This window comes from Balaenoptera musculus, chromosome X, assembly GCF_009873245.2.
Source record: "Balaenoptera musculus isolate JJ_BM4_2016_0621 chromosome X, mBalMus1.pri.v3, whole genome shotgun sequence".
Classification (NCBI taxonomy): domain Eukaryota; kingdom Metazoa; phylum Chordata; class Mammalia; order Artiodactyla; family Balaenopteridae; genus Balaenoptera; species Balaenoptera musculus.
The window spans coordinates 103,134,752-103,150,747 of record NC_045806.1 but is presented as its reverse complement, the minus strand read 5'-3'; the positions used below and the strand labels follow the sequence as shown (position 1 = coordinate 103,150,747).

General features: G+C 46.3%; 1 protein-coding gene across 1 annotated transcript in view; it reads right to left on the bottom strand.

The window, feature by feature from the left end:
- Nucleotides 1–9,070, bottom strand: part of GRIA3 (glutamate ionotropic receptor AMPA type subunit 3) — a 286,926-nt gene extending 277,856 nt beyond the window's left edge. Inside the window, exons 1-2 of the mRNA XM_036840418.1 lie at nucleotides 8,866–9,070; nucleotides 7,536–7,694 (exon numbers count right to left, since the gene is read on the bottom strand). Of these exons, the coding sequence (XP_036696313.1) occupies nucleotides 7,536–7,694; nucleotides 8,866–8,956 (250 nt within the window). The 5' untranslated portion in view covers nucleotides 8,957–9,070. The remainder of the gene's footprint in view (nucleotides 1–7,535; nucleotides 7,695–8,865) is intronic.
- Between the last annotated feature and the right edge of the window lie 6,926 nt (nucleotides 9,071–15,996).

The following is a 15,996-nucleotide window of genomic DNA, read 5'->3' as shown; positions in this document are numbered from 1 at the left end:
AGATGCTACATGCCCCCTTCTGGCACGCCTTGACCCAGAGAAGTAAAGTGGAAAGACAGTTGGAACTGCACGCCAACCGTAGCTCTCTTGGGCAGGTTGTTTCTAAAAGGGACACTTTGGGGTGTGGCAAGAAGCCAAGATACTGTCAGCCTGGCTCATGAGCTACCTCCTCTCTCAGCCTGCCTTCCAGTCTCCATTCCAATTCCCTACGAAAAGCAGCTCTAAGTAGATGCTCTCATCAGATGCTCTCATCAGACACCTACAGACATGGCTGAAACGAACACAGCGTGGTTAGGAGTATGATAGGGACATCGTTGAGTCAGAATGAGCCAGATGTGTCTCTTATAGAGCTTTCTTTGAAAGGCATGTGGGTAAGAGCTTGTCTGGGAGAGACTTTTTCTTTGGTAATCACAGTCTCCCCGCAAAGAGTGGTTTGAGTACCAGCAGTACTGTCATCACCTGGGAGCTTGCTAGAAATGCAAATTTTTGGACGCTGAAGTCCTGTTGAATCAGAATCTTCATTTTAACAAGATCCCCAGGTCACTGGTGTGCACATGAAAGAAGTGCTGTTCTAGGCTGAATTGTGCCCTGTAGGGTTAAGGGGTCATGACCAGCTGTGTTTCCTTTCCTCATCCTTATCCTTAACCCCATGCCCCCTTCCAAATAAGGGCAAATGACGGTCATGTTGAGGACAAGTGCTAAAGAAGCCAGTGGTAGTTAGGAACTGAGGAGAAGGGAAGTCCAGACAGAGGGCTGTAAACACTTACTTCTCTGACCAATGCTCAAACAGAAATCCAGAAGAGAGTACAGTAAGTCCCCTACATACCAACGAGTTCCGTTCCGAGAGCGCATTCATAAGTCCAATTTGTTCGTAAGTCCAACAAAGTTAGCCTAGGGACCCAACTAACATAATTGCCTATATAGTACTGTACTGTAATAGGTTTATAATACGTTCGCATCTTTGAAAGTTCGCAACTTGAAGGTTCGTATGTAGGGGACTTACTGTATTCTGCCTCTTTCCACTGGGAGGGAAGCCAGAGTGTATACTTGAGTTAAGGCGAGGGAGGAATGGAGGGAGTGGGGAGGAGACACTGCTCGGCTAGGCTTCCAAGTCCCTCCAGAGGTAGATACTGCCTCATAATCACTGCATTCTACGTGCCATCCCAGGGAAAGAAAGCTTTCAGTCTGAGACCCAGCTCCATCACCACCTTTCTCCCCTCTTACGACTTCCTTCCCATGCCAGTGCATCCCCTGCCAATGCCCACATAGGCACCTTCAGACTACAGCAGCCTCTTTTTTTGGTTTGTTTTTTGGTAGTACATACAAAAAGTTTACACTTTTTAAAGAACCACTTTATTGAGGCATGATTAACATACAAAAAGCTGTATATATTTACTTCTTTAATAAAATGAATCCCTATGACCTTTGGTTGCTTCCCAAATTACCACAGAGACTTTTAAGTTCAACATGGTGAAGCTGTACCTCCCCTATGCCTTGGCTGTACTTACACCAAACCTACCACATGCAGGGACCTTTTGACTTTGACCTATAGAGGTGTTCCCTGACCAGGGGCAGCTGATCTCTGGTTTGGGTAGAGTGAACAGCTACTCTGCACCTCATGTCCAGAAACACCCCCATTTGAGTATCTTTCCTTGGAATTGAGGCATTATGGTTCCCATAGTCCCCGGTTTTAAAGCAAACACTCCCCAGTCAGGTATATTAACCCCTTATCAGCCACTTTCAGCAAGATTCTTATATCAGATAAAAAGCCATCACCCTCAAAGGAGAGTAAAGGCCCTGAGGAGGATGGACTAAGGACAGAGATATTCTGATGGAGAAGGAGCATTAGGTCTGGAAAAGTCCAGAGCAGGAAACAGTCCCTAGGTCAGTTTATTGTGGGTGGGATACCAGAATCACAGGCCAGTTGGACACCAGCAAAAGGGCCTGGGCTGGGCAGGCAGAGCAGGAGGGGAAAATGATGGCGAGAGAAGAGGTAGAAGTGAGAAGAGGACAAATTCTGCCCATGTTAACCTTTTGCTAAGTACCGACCCCTTCCGGGGACTGCTGCCCTGGCTCAAGGCTCACCCCACGCACAGGCTGAGACTATTTGTCACTCTCTGACTGGAGCTCAGACATTTCCCCAGCAGGGAGGGACTTGCTTCTGTGTCTGCACAACTCCCACACTCCTGCTGAAAAATGCCCGGAGCCCCCCAACCTGGGGTTTGAATTGCACCCTCCTGTGGACCTGTCATCTAATTAGACCCAAAGTATCAAAGCCAAAGGAACAAAGTCAAAACTTGATTTTTTTTTTAATGGGCCAGGTAAAGTATGCAGATAACTTCCCTGACCTTCGAGAAGATGAAGAGTTTTCTGAAAGGACCTTCAAATATATTTCCTGTCTCAATCTAAGAAGTTAAAAGTTAAATCATCTGAATTAGCATGTTTATCCTCCTCCCCTGAAGGTATGAATTCTACCTTCTAAAATTCTGGCCCTCTCTTAAAATCCATGCTGTCTTTTCATCCTTTAGCCAGTTGTATAAAAATGACAAATCTCTCAGCCACAAAGGAAGACTAATAACGATGCCTCAGAAGCTTCGTTTATTTTTCAGTCTGTTAAAATGAAACCAGCCAATCACCTCTGACTACCCATAATAATGAAATTTAAAAATATACCAGGAGCCAAAAACATATAATAGAAACCTCAACCAGCGCCCACTATTCTCATTCAGTCTTGGCAAGTAGGGAGGGAAATGCAGAATTAAGAAAACGACCTCGGATAGAGGCAGAAGTGGGGGATGTGAGAAACTAGTCACATTTTAAGGAAGAAAGTTAAAATTGCTGAGAAGAAGAAAAACCGTGGCTCATTTTGCAGTAGGCATAGATGGAGAACTAAGTAGTTTTCTTTGTTCCTTTCCCTCAGACCCTTCCTGCCGCCCCCCACCCCCTCCTTAGTAGATCACCAGGAAGCCACCTTCTAGGGGAGGTGATACATTTTGCTGGAAGCTCACCTTTACAGCCTGCTGATTGCCGTCTATTTTTATGGCCAGAATGAACAGCATCACCTTCCTCCCTCCTCGCCACGTAAAAAATAGATTTAAAAAACCCCATAATAAACCTTGTGAGAAGGTGACTTAAATCTTTGGCGACCTCCTCGTGCTTCAGTAGTCTAAGCCAGCTGGCCAGAGGGGCTGAGAAGTGAGCTAAGCCAGTGAGCTTATGGAAGACTGGCCAGGAGAGAGAGGGAGAGCGGCAAAGGCACAAAGATGGGGGAGTTGGGGGGGTGGGAGGTGGAGCTGGAGCTATTGACTTTGGTTAGTGTGTGAAGATCTGTTTGAAGGCGGGAGCCGTGATACTGTGGGTCTTCACCCTGCTTCCAAAGATTACATGAAAAGAACAAACAAAACCCGCCAAAGAGCAGAGAATAGGATCAGGGGAGACATTTCTTTCCCAAATGGACTTAAACCGTTAAATGGATCCTGGCAGTTAGAATAATTAGATAATTTAAATTGTGACTCTGTGGGCAAGAGAGGGAAACCTGTCTCAGCTAAGTACACTTACTTGGTAGCGAAACGCGCTCAGTTATAAAAGGAGCGTGCTCTCAGTTAGCAGGTATATTTCAAATAGCTTGAAAAAAATGAATGGAATAAAAATTTGCAGCTGATGAGTTACATTTAGCCGGCAAAAGGGATTTTGCCTGGGGCTCCGTTAGAGCCTGCACTCCTAAGTCCCACTCTCAGTCCCACCATCGCTATTACGCCTCCATCAACAGATTTTTATTTAAGCCAATGCGTTAAGAGCACAATTCCGTGGTGAATAACCTTTAAGGTTACATTTGCCTTTTCCTTGCTTCTTGCAAACAGCGCGTAATCCACGAGCACATTTGTTGGCTGTAAAGGTGTACAACAGCAATTTTTGCAATGACAGTGCAGAGAGGGAATATGAGATCTGTGTGCTAATGAGCTGACACTGCAGAGGCTGGGGTGATGTAGTGTGGAGTGCACTACAAGTGCACAGCAGAAAGACACAGGAGGGGACTTCAAGGGAATCGGAGGCATTTCCTGAGGAACCAGGGCAGCAAAGCCACACCAATGGGACCCAGCAGTCCCTTGGTGTTGCCACATTCCCCAAAGCCCTACGATGATCAAATCTGGTTTTTAAAGAACAGACGTGTATACAACTTAAAACGTGTGTAACACCTCTTTTCATAAGTACTGATTATGGGTGTATGGGTGCCCGTGTGTGTGTGTGTGTATGAATGTATGTATCCTGAAATCATAATATTCACACCATGCTTCTTTCTGGGGCTACCTAGCCAAATTGAAAAGTAAAGCAGCAAGCTCAGTTAATCCCTACGAAATAAGAACATGTGCTCCAAATCAGCTGAGTCTCTTCGATAAACTTCAATTCACCTCTGAGCTGAGATCCCAAATGAACCACCTTTCAAAGCCAGAGATGCTTTTATTTGCCTCTTAAGATGCGGATTGAAGTCGGAGTCTGTCTTAAGCAAACCTCTTGGGGGTTGTGCAGAAAAGAATTGGTTGCTGGTGAAGAAGAGTCTTTAACTGATGCCTGGGATTCCTTGCAAGGAAACTCTCTGAATACACTGGGGGAGGGGATGCAGAGGGAGAGCAGAGAGCAGGGACACATACAGAAGGCATTACCGTTTGTTTATTTTTGGCATATTTGTTTACCTGCATACCTGTGTCCTCAAAAGTGTGTGCCTGCCGCAAGATTGAGGGTGCAGGAAAGATCATGGAAAGAGATCAATTGTAGTGTTAGGGGAAGCTGAAACTAGGAGTTTTGAATGGGAAGAGGGGAAAGTTTCTTTAATTTTTGCCATTCTATTCCATATTGAACCAGACAGGAGAGGTGGGTGAGCAGGTTTGGACTCATCTGGGGTTTTCTCAAATTCTCCCTAAGTCTCCAGGGAGGGGCAGGCTAGAGGATCCAGGGGTTTTTTTTCTCTGTGCAATAAATTGTAAGAATGGAACCAGGGGTCACCTGCCAGGCTCCAGTGCTGAACTAGTATTGTGTGCCGACATCTGTGATATGTGATCTTCACTTCCATGAGAAAAAGAACTATCAAGGCCAGGGAAAGAAATGAGATACACCTGCAGGGCTTCCCTGGCCCCGTAAAATGATTGTTTTCTGCATTCAGAGACTATCAGACGGTGGTTGGACTAGTCATCTTTCTCATACTAAGATTGTAGGCAGCAGCTGCCAGGAGACAGCTTTGAGATCTGGCCCCCATTCAATGATTGTGACATTCAGAGAGGACTGTTTCGGGGACCGGAGAAGATGACAGCTTTCCCCCTCTGTCTTCTGAGCTGTAAAGTCTGAGTGTGCAACAGGCAGCTGGGTACACATCACTGGTTTCTGGAAATCTCTCCCGTGTGAGTCAGTGTGTGCATATGTGTGTATTTGGCATAGCTAAGGGCAAGGTCGCCTTTTTGTTTTGTCTTTCCTGTTGCCCAGTAAGCCACACCCCTTATGCCACACTTTCAAGCCCCCAGCCATAACCCAGCCTTATAAGCTTGTAAGATGAAGTGTTGTGGACTTACGGCAGTGGCGGGCGGGGGGGGGGTTGATCAATTTCTTTTCCTTTCATGGTTGTCCCTTTATTGCCCTGAGAGGTAAGGCATTAAGGCAACTCAACACCAATACAGATGACTTAGTGCCTGTTCTCAAACCTGAGCTTTTCACATGGCAAGGATCACTTCCTGATTGCTCCTTGAGTAGCGTTCTGATGGCCCTGGGCTGGCTAATGTCAATCTGATTTGACCACAAACAGCAAGACCAAAAACCTTGGAAATTAGTCATTCCTGAGAAGTCAATTAGCACTCTTATCTCAGTCAACATCAGTGGAAAGACACTAAAGTGAGTTGAAATAAACATTATTCATTATTAATAATAAGAAATCTGGGTAGTTTCATGTATTTGGTTTTAAATCTGTTCTAATTGATATTTAGGAAGCTGCCTTTGGAATTCGGCCTCTTGACAAGATCTCAGGGCTGCAGGATTAAGAGTCAGATGTGTGTTGTAAGTGTGCTGAAGAGACAGGCTGGGATTACCAAAATCAGATGCAAAGTATAGACAGACATTTTGTAACTTTCACACTTAGCTGGAGTTAATAAGCTCCTATTTTTGTCAATGTCGGAAAGCCAAAGAATGTCAAATACAGAGTATCTCAGAACATGTTCATATAAGGATCTGTACCTTCAGGTAAAATTTTCTGAAAGCTGATAACTGTCACAATTTCTTGCAAAGTAATTCACCTCCATCCCCTTGACCTAAGTCTTCAAATCCAAGGAAGTTGTGCCCTTGGAGACCCTTTCAACAGTTTTTGGAAATCACATATCCTTTGAGGCAGAAGAATTTGAAGAAAGTCATATACAAAGTTTCACCCAACCAAATATAAACATCATTTCTCCCCTGAAAGAAAATCAAAAATCAAAAATTCCCAACTACACCAGCCATAAAAGCAAAACATATTTATGCCATCCTCACCGTCATTGTTGTGAAAACTTTTCATGAAATAAGCTCAGATGAAGAATTATCAGTCTTTCTCATAAAACATTCAAGAAAAACATGTGTCCAACAAGCTATTAGTCATCTAGGTTCCCGTGGTTTTACTTCTCAAAATGAAATGTCCCCTTTCCACAGGAACAATCACAGGGCACAACTAGCTGTTTCAGAAACTGCTTTGGGGGCTGATGAAATTCTTCCCTTTTGGTATTCGGTTTTCCTGCTGCAAGCCTCCGCCTTCCACCTTTTGCTCTAAGTTAAGAACTGTGTTGTCCTTAACAATGGCGGGGGTGGGGGGAGTTGAACAACACTAGGGGAGACAGAACAGAAGTAGCTTTCCAAAGAGTCACCTGAGCACTTTCTACCTTCCCCTCAGTTTGCCAGGCGTTCATCACTTGTAATCAGTTTGTAGTCTTATCAGTTCCTATCAGAGCTCTCTCGGTAAGAAAGGTGATATTCTAGGACAGAAAGAGGCCAGGTAACCCAGCCTGATCTGTCCCTTAAGGTCACTCGTTTGCAGAATTTCTCATATCTGGCTCCTATATATTAAGCGATTGTCAAATTCAGCTCATTGCTACAGCCAGGTGCTAGCTTTAACAGTCAAGTAATGCACATCCTGAATTGACTCAATCAAGAGGCTTCTTTCTTTAATCTCATCTGAAGAAATTTCCCTGAACAACCATGCTATTTTTTCTCTTTTTTTTTCCCAGCCAAAGGGAAAAAAAAGGGAGGGGGTTGCGGGGGAGGGAGCGCCAGTTTAGCAGGGAGGAAAATGAAACTTTTGCATGAAACATTATTCACAACAGAGTTTTGAGTACTTGCCTTAAGTCCCTCCCTCAGCAGGATCCTCTGGAGTCGATTTATGTCACATGAAACCTGGATTGACTAGAGCCCCTAAAATGTCTACTAAGGCAATCACCACCCCAGCACTTACGCAGACCCCAAGTCCCACAAGCAAAATGCAAATGAGGCTCCCAGGTCCCAAAAGGAGGAAAAGCGGATCTACTTACAAGCATTAGTCACAGAAAAACTATTGGAGGAATCCAAGTGATCTACGTGGTAATTCAAATGGAAGGGCTTCTCGGTGGTGTTCTGATTGGTGTTGTATAACTGCACAGCAAAGCGGAAAGCGCTGTGCTCCTGCACCGTGTTTCTCATGAAAAGTCCACCTATAAGCAAAGGGAACCAAGATTTGGCTTGTGTCCCCCCCCAGAAGCAGTTAGAAACTGGGGAGCTACAGATAGGCGATAACCTCTCAGTGATACCCGGGTGCATGATCATGATTGATTTTCAACCTGTGTGTCTTTGAAGACTCTTGTGAACTCAAATTTTGGCCAAGAGAAACCTAGCTTTCCTCTAAAGAGTCGGAGGAGAGGCTGGAGAGAAGGGGGAAAGGGGAAAGAGGGAAGAGGAGGCTGCTTTGGGGTAGGACGATGGAACCAAGAGTGGGACTTGGTTCTTTCTCAGGCGGTAGCTTCCTCTCCCCTCTTCCTCCGCTACCTCCCATCTCCACAAGCGGGTTCATCTTTTCCTGGCGCAAAGGGAAAGGTTGGGAAGAAAAACAATTCCATTCCCCCTGCTGCCCCATCCTGTTCCCCACAGGCCCCCGCTCCCCCCTGACAGTACAGGGGCCTGGTTCTGTAATAGCAATAATTCTAACTTCTTGACTAGTAAATCCAGGGAGAAGCCGAGAGAACTCCCTCCCAGCGCCCGAGAGCCGGGCTCCAGACAGACACAGCGGCAATTCACGAATTCGTGGTCTGCGTGACTTCGCCGCTCGCTGGCTCAGCTCCTAGTCTCACCCCCGCCTCCTACCCCATCCGCCACTGACCTCGGTTGCTGCCCGGGTCTGGGGGAATCCAGGGTGGGCTTCCACCTCCCCCAGCGCTAGCCGGTCTCCCGGGACCCGGAGACGCGGGACAGGGCGCCCCGGACCGGGTTACGCGCCCTGGCGCAGCCAGACAGGCGGCATCACCCTGGGACAACTTCCAGCGGCGGCACGCACGCCATGGCAAAGTCCAGAGCAGCGAGCCGAAAAGCCGTGACTCTTCGCCCGGCTGCAGCCTCCCAGCCTCTGGCATGCCTCCGCTGCTCCGCTCGGCTCGGAAAACGCGGCAGCCCACCCCGCCAAGCCCCAGGAGATCACCTCTCTGGTTCCCGATGCTCCCCAGACCAGCCAGCTCTCTGAGGCTCAGATCCCCGAGATTCCTGCCCGATCCCCGTCCCCAGTCCCTTCCCAGGCCATGCAGGAAAGGGACCCGCGGCCGCAGTAGCCACGCCAGGGCAGTGGTCTCGGGTGCAAGAGAGCCCGGCCCGACCGGCGGGCTGGCTCGCGCTTACCTATGCTGATGGTGTTGGGGAATCCTCCGTGAGAATGACCCAAAAGCCCCAGGACTAAAAAGAAGACCGCCCGGAGCACGCTTTGCCCCATTTTCTTCTGCCTGGCCGTGCTACGCCTAGAACGAAGCTGACAAGAGCATGGGCGCAACTCGGGAGTCTTCAAAATAATAATAGAAAAAGAAAACGAAAAAGAATTCTCCGGCTCTTTCACCCCCTCCCCTCAACTTGCTCTCGCTCACTCTTCCTTTCCACCCCACACTAGTCCTCCTCCTCCACCACCTCCTCTCTTCTCTCTCTCTCTCTCTCTCTCTCTCTCTCTCTCTCTCTCGCTTCCAGGCTCTCTCACACCCCCTCCCCGCCCCCCACCTCACTTCTGTCTTCACACCAATCTGGAAGGCGGGTTCATTGGATGCAAGCTCGGTTCGCCAAAGCGATCTCCCTCCCTATCTCTAAGACAGAGAGAGACAGAGAGACAGAGAGAGAGAGAGAGAGAATCAAAACCCAAAACCCAAAACAAAACAAAAAAGACAAAACACAGAAAAACAAACAAATCCCCCAAAGAAACAAAAGAGAGAGAGAAAGAAAAAAAGAAAGAAATTAAAAGAAAATCCGAGACTTTTCTCCCCCAGAAGATGGTGGGTCTAAAGAGGGGGAAAAAAGAAGGAAAGAGCGAAAAGGCTCAGCGGCGGTGAATTGGGCTCTTCCAATTGGGCCGGTAGGGGGATATTGATCAAAGTTGATCTGACGTGGAATTAAAGCCGCACACCGCTTAGCTCCACTGCAAACTGCAGCCGCGGACTGCAAAGCCTCAGCGCTGGCGTTTGTCAACACGGGAGATGGAATCGATAGAAATACACTAGTCCTCACGTGGGCCAGCCTTTCAAGCTACAGCCAGCTTTTTAAAGAAAAGAAGAAAGAAAAGCTGCATTGTCTGTGCGTTTGTGCGTCTGGCTTAAAGAAGGAGGGTCTTGGGGGGTGGGCAGTGAGTGATTACTCTGGAGTCTTTGTAGAGACTCAGAGAAGCAGTTCCCATCACAATGCGCCCGAAGATGCTGCGCATGCCCGGGCCATGCCGCTCAGTTTTCACAGCGGAGATCCGAGAGCGAGTAAAGAAGCCCTCACACCCGCAGCTCTGGGAGGCGAGACCTCCCCGGACCCAAGCGCAGAGCCGGGCTTATGGGGGAGGGGGGAGAAGGCGGTGTTGGGCAGCGAGGGGCTGACAGCTTTGGAGGGAGTAGAGAAGTACGTGCGTGGAGGGGTTAACTAAAAGGTTAATGAAAAGGACAACCAGTCCCAACAACGAAGGAGGAGAGAGGTGTGGGAATGAGTTGGGATACTGGTGGGGATTCAAAGTTAAGGTTAGAGGAAACTGTTCCTGGCTGCCTTGCTCCCTTGGTCTTGCCTTTGGACATAGCAGCCTAGGCCCCTGACTGATGACCGCAGAGGCCATTAATTCCCCTCACTTCTCTTTCTTGTCTAAGGGGAGGAAAGAACCTTGGAAGTAGGCAGTGCAGCCTGGATCTCTGTTGGGGGTGATACCCTCCACAAAATCCCATGGCTGAACCTCTTGGGCTGTAGACACCTCTCCCTAGCCCCTTTCTCCAGTGGTGAGAAAAATGAAGACTCTATCTCCCAAGTCTTTCGCACCTACCCCAGCTACTCTGGAAGAGACTGATTTTGTCCCTCCCCACACCAGCTGTTCTTTTTTTTTCATATCTTCTCCTCCTGGTCCACGTGGAAAATGAATCTTACTGCCAGCCTACAGCAAAATGGTACACATGGGGCAGGGGATATCAAGGCAGGGGCCCAGGGCCCCAACTGGCACACTGATTACGCCAGAACTTTGGATTTGACGTGACATAAGTTGGAGCCTGGAACAGATAGTTTCCAAACCCTTGGGCAACCAGAAAAATGGTACTAGGCTCTTCCCAAATTTCTATCCATTCTGATAATGTAAAATCTCTTCCTACCCCACCATCCATGGAAATCTTTTGTCTCCATTTGGATAGTCCATGGTAAAGAGTGAGGGAGAAACCTGGGAGTCACAGAAGCCTAAATTTGCAAGTGGTTGGAGTATTAGGACGAAAGGGGTAGCCGAGACTAGGTTGGCTGCGCCTTGACAAATGTGGAGTGTGAGATAGCGTGGTTCAGGAACATAGGCTTAGGAGACAGGTCCAGGTTCGAATCTATATTCCATCATATAGAGGCATTGTGTGACCTTGAGAGGCTTTCTTAATCTGAACCCCTATTCAGATTTTCACCTGCAAAATGGGAATACTAATATTTCTTTCCTGATAGAATGGTTGCGGATTAAATAAGATAGTGGATGTAAATGCATCTTAATTCAGTGCCTGACTAGGAAAAATCAATAAATGTTAATTTCCAAACTCTCTTCCCTCTCTCTCACCTTTTGAAAGTGCCCTTTTCTCCCCCAAAGTGCCTCATGCTGTCAGCCTCCCCTTTCTCCACCATCCACCAAACCTCAGACTCTGCTACCCAGTCTTTGCCAATGTTCCACATCAGTCTTCCCAACATAGATCCTCAAGGGCCCTAGGAGACAGGAGAGAATCTGGTAGATAAATCTTTACTAAGGTTCTAACGGCAGGCAGTGGCAATTTAATATTAAACATGACACATTTAGAGAACCTCTATTCTGTGCCAGGCACTATATGGTCCTCCTTTTAGATAACATAGTTGCATTTTAATAGGAGCCTTCAATGCCTTGACCCAAAGGAATAACTCTAGTGAGGAGTTCCAGTTTGATTTCAGGTGGATGGACAACATATTTTGGACAGAGACAGGCAGCTTTCAGCACACCTCACTTCACTCCTGAAGGCATCCAGGTCCCCACCCATGCTTGGCTAACACTGAGCAGCAGTGGATGAAGAGATTTGGGGCCATCTTCAGTCATTTGGCTTGAAGAGTAACGGGGTGGGTCGGTAACGAAAGATGAGAGGAAGAAAGGCATCTCAGTGTCTCTGCACTTGAAATTCTCCATTGAATTCATCTCTGTAAATGGCACCCATCCCTTCCATTTTCAGTCTCCCCTCTCCACTACCTTTTTCCTCTCTTTCATCTGCTGCCACTCTTTCAACTTTTCACTGTCAGCGGCAGCTGTTGGCAGAATGGGACTAGTCCCATCTGAGCCAGCAGGGACGCAGTGGTGGACTAAGCACACTGCTGTTGGTGGAAAAGCCTGCTTAGTACAAGCAAATACTTTTGCAATCGATCCCTCATCCAAGAAAGCAGTGAGATGCTATTTGAACTTCATCTCTGGTTTTCCAATGAGGAGCTAGAGACTGTACTAGCAACATCGTAGCCACCAGAAGTTGCCAACAAAGCCCCAGATCTAGCTCTCCCTCTGTGGTTAAGAGGTACCCCTTCTCCACTCAGGAGTACCTGCTAGTCTTAGGACCCGAGGTTTGCACTTTTAAATGAGCTCAATGATACAGTTTAAGCAGCAAGAAAATAATTTTTTGCACTTCTTATTGAGAAGTTGTTCTGTATTCTTTCATGAGATGGTTGGTCAGGTGCAGTCACAAGAGGGGACACAGGAGAGGCATAGGGAAATGAAGCTTATTATACTCACACGTCCTAGAGAAACAGTCAAGTATACCACAAAGGGGGACCACATGGGGGGGCACCAAGGGAAGGGGCTCAACCAAGGAAGTGGGAAGATGAGAGAGAGACAGAGAGAGAGAAACAGAGACCCAGGGGAAAGTGCCTTTATTGGGGGTCAGGATAGAGTATACAAGCAAAAGGCATGAGGGAATTTCATTGGTATATTTGATTGACATTAGGTGACAGTCAAGGGAGAACAAGAATGGGATCTTGTGGCAGGGGCCAGGCTTACCACACTGCTGCACCTGGTCACCTGGCAGGGTGCTCACAGCCTGTTTGTGGGGATGTTGAGGCAGCAAAAAATAATAATAGTAATAATAAGTTTTAAAATTTACAACACAAAACTGAAAATAGTACTTCCCTCTTGAGGTTTCTGTTTTAGGCTTGGGATGGGACAGTTGGGTAAGCAAAAAGAAACGTCAGCCAGTGGAATTTGGAGACGGGGTCTATATCATACATTAAGCTCCATACTTATTAACTTGATACTTTGCAAATAAGAAAAATAATGACGAAAATCATTCTGATTCATTGGAAGGAAACTGCTCTACCCTTTAAAGTTAATGAAACCAAGATACTCTATCCTTTGCCTAATGGAATGATAACTTTCTCACCGTTTGACTTGAAACTTTGATTTCTTCAACAAACGTTTGACCACCTGCTATATGACAGGCTCTGCTAGGCACCAGGGATTTAAGGAAGCAAGACAGTTTCTGCTTTCAGTGAATTTCAAGTTCAAAGAGGAGCAGATGTATTCACTGGGAATGACAATCTAACATGGTAAGTGCTGTGAAAACAGTAAGCACCAGCTACCATGGCGGTATAGAGGAAGGTGTTTAAATGTCTGAAACAAAGTACTTCCCTTATCCCAGATTCAATCCCATGCCACTAAAAAGAGAAGACAGAGCAACATGATTTCTAAGGACTCTTCCTGCTCTCATGTTCTATGGTCCTATGATTCCATGAGGCAGGATTATCTCAGGGTCAGAAAACCTGTCCAAACTTTAGCCTGCACTCTAATCAAGGAACTAATCTAGGTACTGCTGATCCTTTATAGTTGTCTTTTGCACTCCCATTCCTGGATACTTTGGGAAGAATAGAGTCCAGCTACATCTGGAGACTCAGGTTGGGTGTGACATCTAAGAAAGATTGGGTCCTCCATGTTGCTTCTCTGTCATCCCGACTTCTCCATTATACCACCTCCTCCAGAAACTTCTGTAGAAATACTCTATGTAGGTATCAACCTAGGTGCTGCTGAATAAATCCACAGCCCTGAGGATCTGAAATTCCAGGCACGGGCCTGGTTGGAACTGCTTTTGGTGGGAGTATATATGTGAGTCAGAGGAGGAGCCTTTTGCACTCAGGTTTAATATGCCCAGAAATGGATCCATAGCAACTTCCAGGAGACAGTCACACCAAGTGAGCAGTGGTCATGGAAGCAATTGTTTATCTCAAATGGTTTTCAGATTGGCTTGTTTTTTAATAGATGGTAAGGGTGTTTAGAACTCATTAATTTTTTGACCTGAAGACATCTCCAGGAGCTGTCTTGGGGCACTGTTACTTGGAGGTGATCTTTCACTTTTAGTATCCCTCTTCCAACCTTTTCTCTCTGGACTAAACACTTTCACACTGCCTCCTTTAGTCACGCTCAGCGCTAGTGAGCATGCTCTTGACCCCTTCAGTTCCTATATCAGTTAGGCTGCTTCATGCTTCAGATAAGACAGAACCCACAAAAACTGGCACAAACAATAAGGGAAATGCATTGGCTCACGTTAACTGGAAGGGACAGAGGTAGGGCTGGCTTGAGGTTTGGTTGGACTCAATAGTTCAAAATTTTTATCAGAGACCTAATTTCTTTTCCTCTCTCCTTTCTGCTTCCCACATGATGACAAAACGTCTGTAGTCTTTCTTGTCTTCACGTCTGCATCGCATCTTTTTATATCATCGGTTCAAAATGAATCACATGACCATTCCTGATCTAATCCTTTGGCCTAGCAATGTCATGCTTAGGCCACAGGAACCAATCACCATGGCATGGTGGATTATGCCCCATCCATAGAGCTGAGAGTAGGGAGTAGAGTCAGTCCTCCCCACCCCTCACCAAGCCACATGACTGACACACAGTGGGAGGAGGGAAAGATGGAGGTTGGGAAATAACCACAATAACCGCTAAAATCCCTATCTTCCCAAGTGCCAGTTCCCAGAGAATTGTGAGTCGTAGTAATTTTACTCTTGAAATGTCTACAGGCCCCTGATGACTTGCTGAAATGGTCTTGTCTTTGGTCCATTAGACATAGACTGCTCAATGGTGAGATCTTTCTGTTATTTTAGCAATTCAGTCTCCTAAATTCAGTTCATGATGCTTCTGCTTGCTATTTAATTCTTCTCTTAAGAGAACCATGTTATATTGAGTGTCCAGGGTGAGAAACTATTATAGAAATAATTTCTTTTCCTAGGGGTAGAGGCAAATAGGCTTCCAGATCTTTTCAGATAGGGACCTAGTGACTCGTCCCCATGTCCTTCTCAGGTTAAGCAGAGGTCTAGGGTGTTACTCCATAGACTGTGAAACTGAGGAATCAGAGAGGTTTAGTGAACAGCTCAAGGTCACACAGCCAAGTGGTGGGGAATTGATTTTCTTATCCCTCTAGGGCTTTATCCACCAGACCAGAGTCTCCTTAATGCTGTGAGAGAATTGAATCATAACAAATATATTCTGCTAGGATGGGTACATCTTAGCAAGTAATTATCCCCTGGTGGGCTCTGAATGGGCTTGAAAACTGCAGATGGAAATCATATGGCTTCAGGACTCCAGCTTCTCACAAAGTGACATTCTTATAAGCTGCAATGTTCCTCTGATGGGAAGTGTTAATTTATTGTGAATCATTCCAGGTTACCTCCCACAGATGATATTGTTGACATTTTTATTAATGTCCACTTTTTTTTTTTTTTTTACCCCTCTGGGAAAGGTAGAAACTGCCACTGTGAAATAGCACAGGCAAGTCAGGTGGAAATTAATCCCCACCCTAAAAGTGGCTCTGCATCCCAGCCCTAGTTGGGAAGGGGCTGCATATTCAAGCAGATCTGAGAATTTAATTGAGGAATTCTGGGTGCCAATTGGTTGAGGAGTTACGCTTTTATACTCAACTGGAAAAATTTCCATTTTTTGGAGTACTTATGAAAATTAGAAACTGACTCCAGATTCTGAAACTCACATGACTGTATGTCAGGAACCGAGTCAGCATTATGCCATATCATATGAAGGCAGATAGGCTTGTTTCCTCGTTTTTAAGGTGTGTGTCTGTGTCGGGGTGCTGATGATGAGGTTTGGATGGGTAAAGCACATGTGTTGGATTGAATGAGTGCTCCAATTTGTACCTCCTTCCCACATCCCTACCTTTCTCATGACCCCATTGTGGTTAATTTATTTCTCTGCCCCTTGACTTTGGATTTGGCCACGTGACTTGTTTTGGCTAATGGCATGTGGGTAGGAGTGACAGTATACCTTTTCCAGCT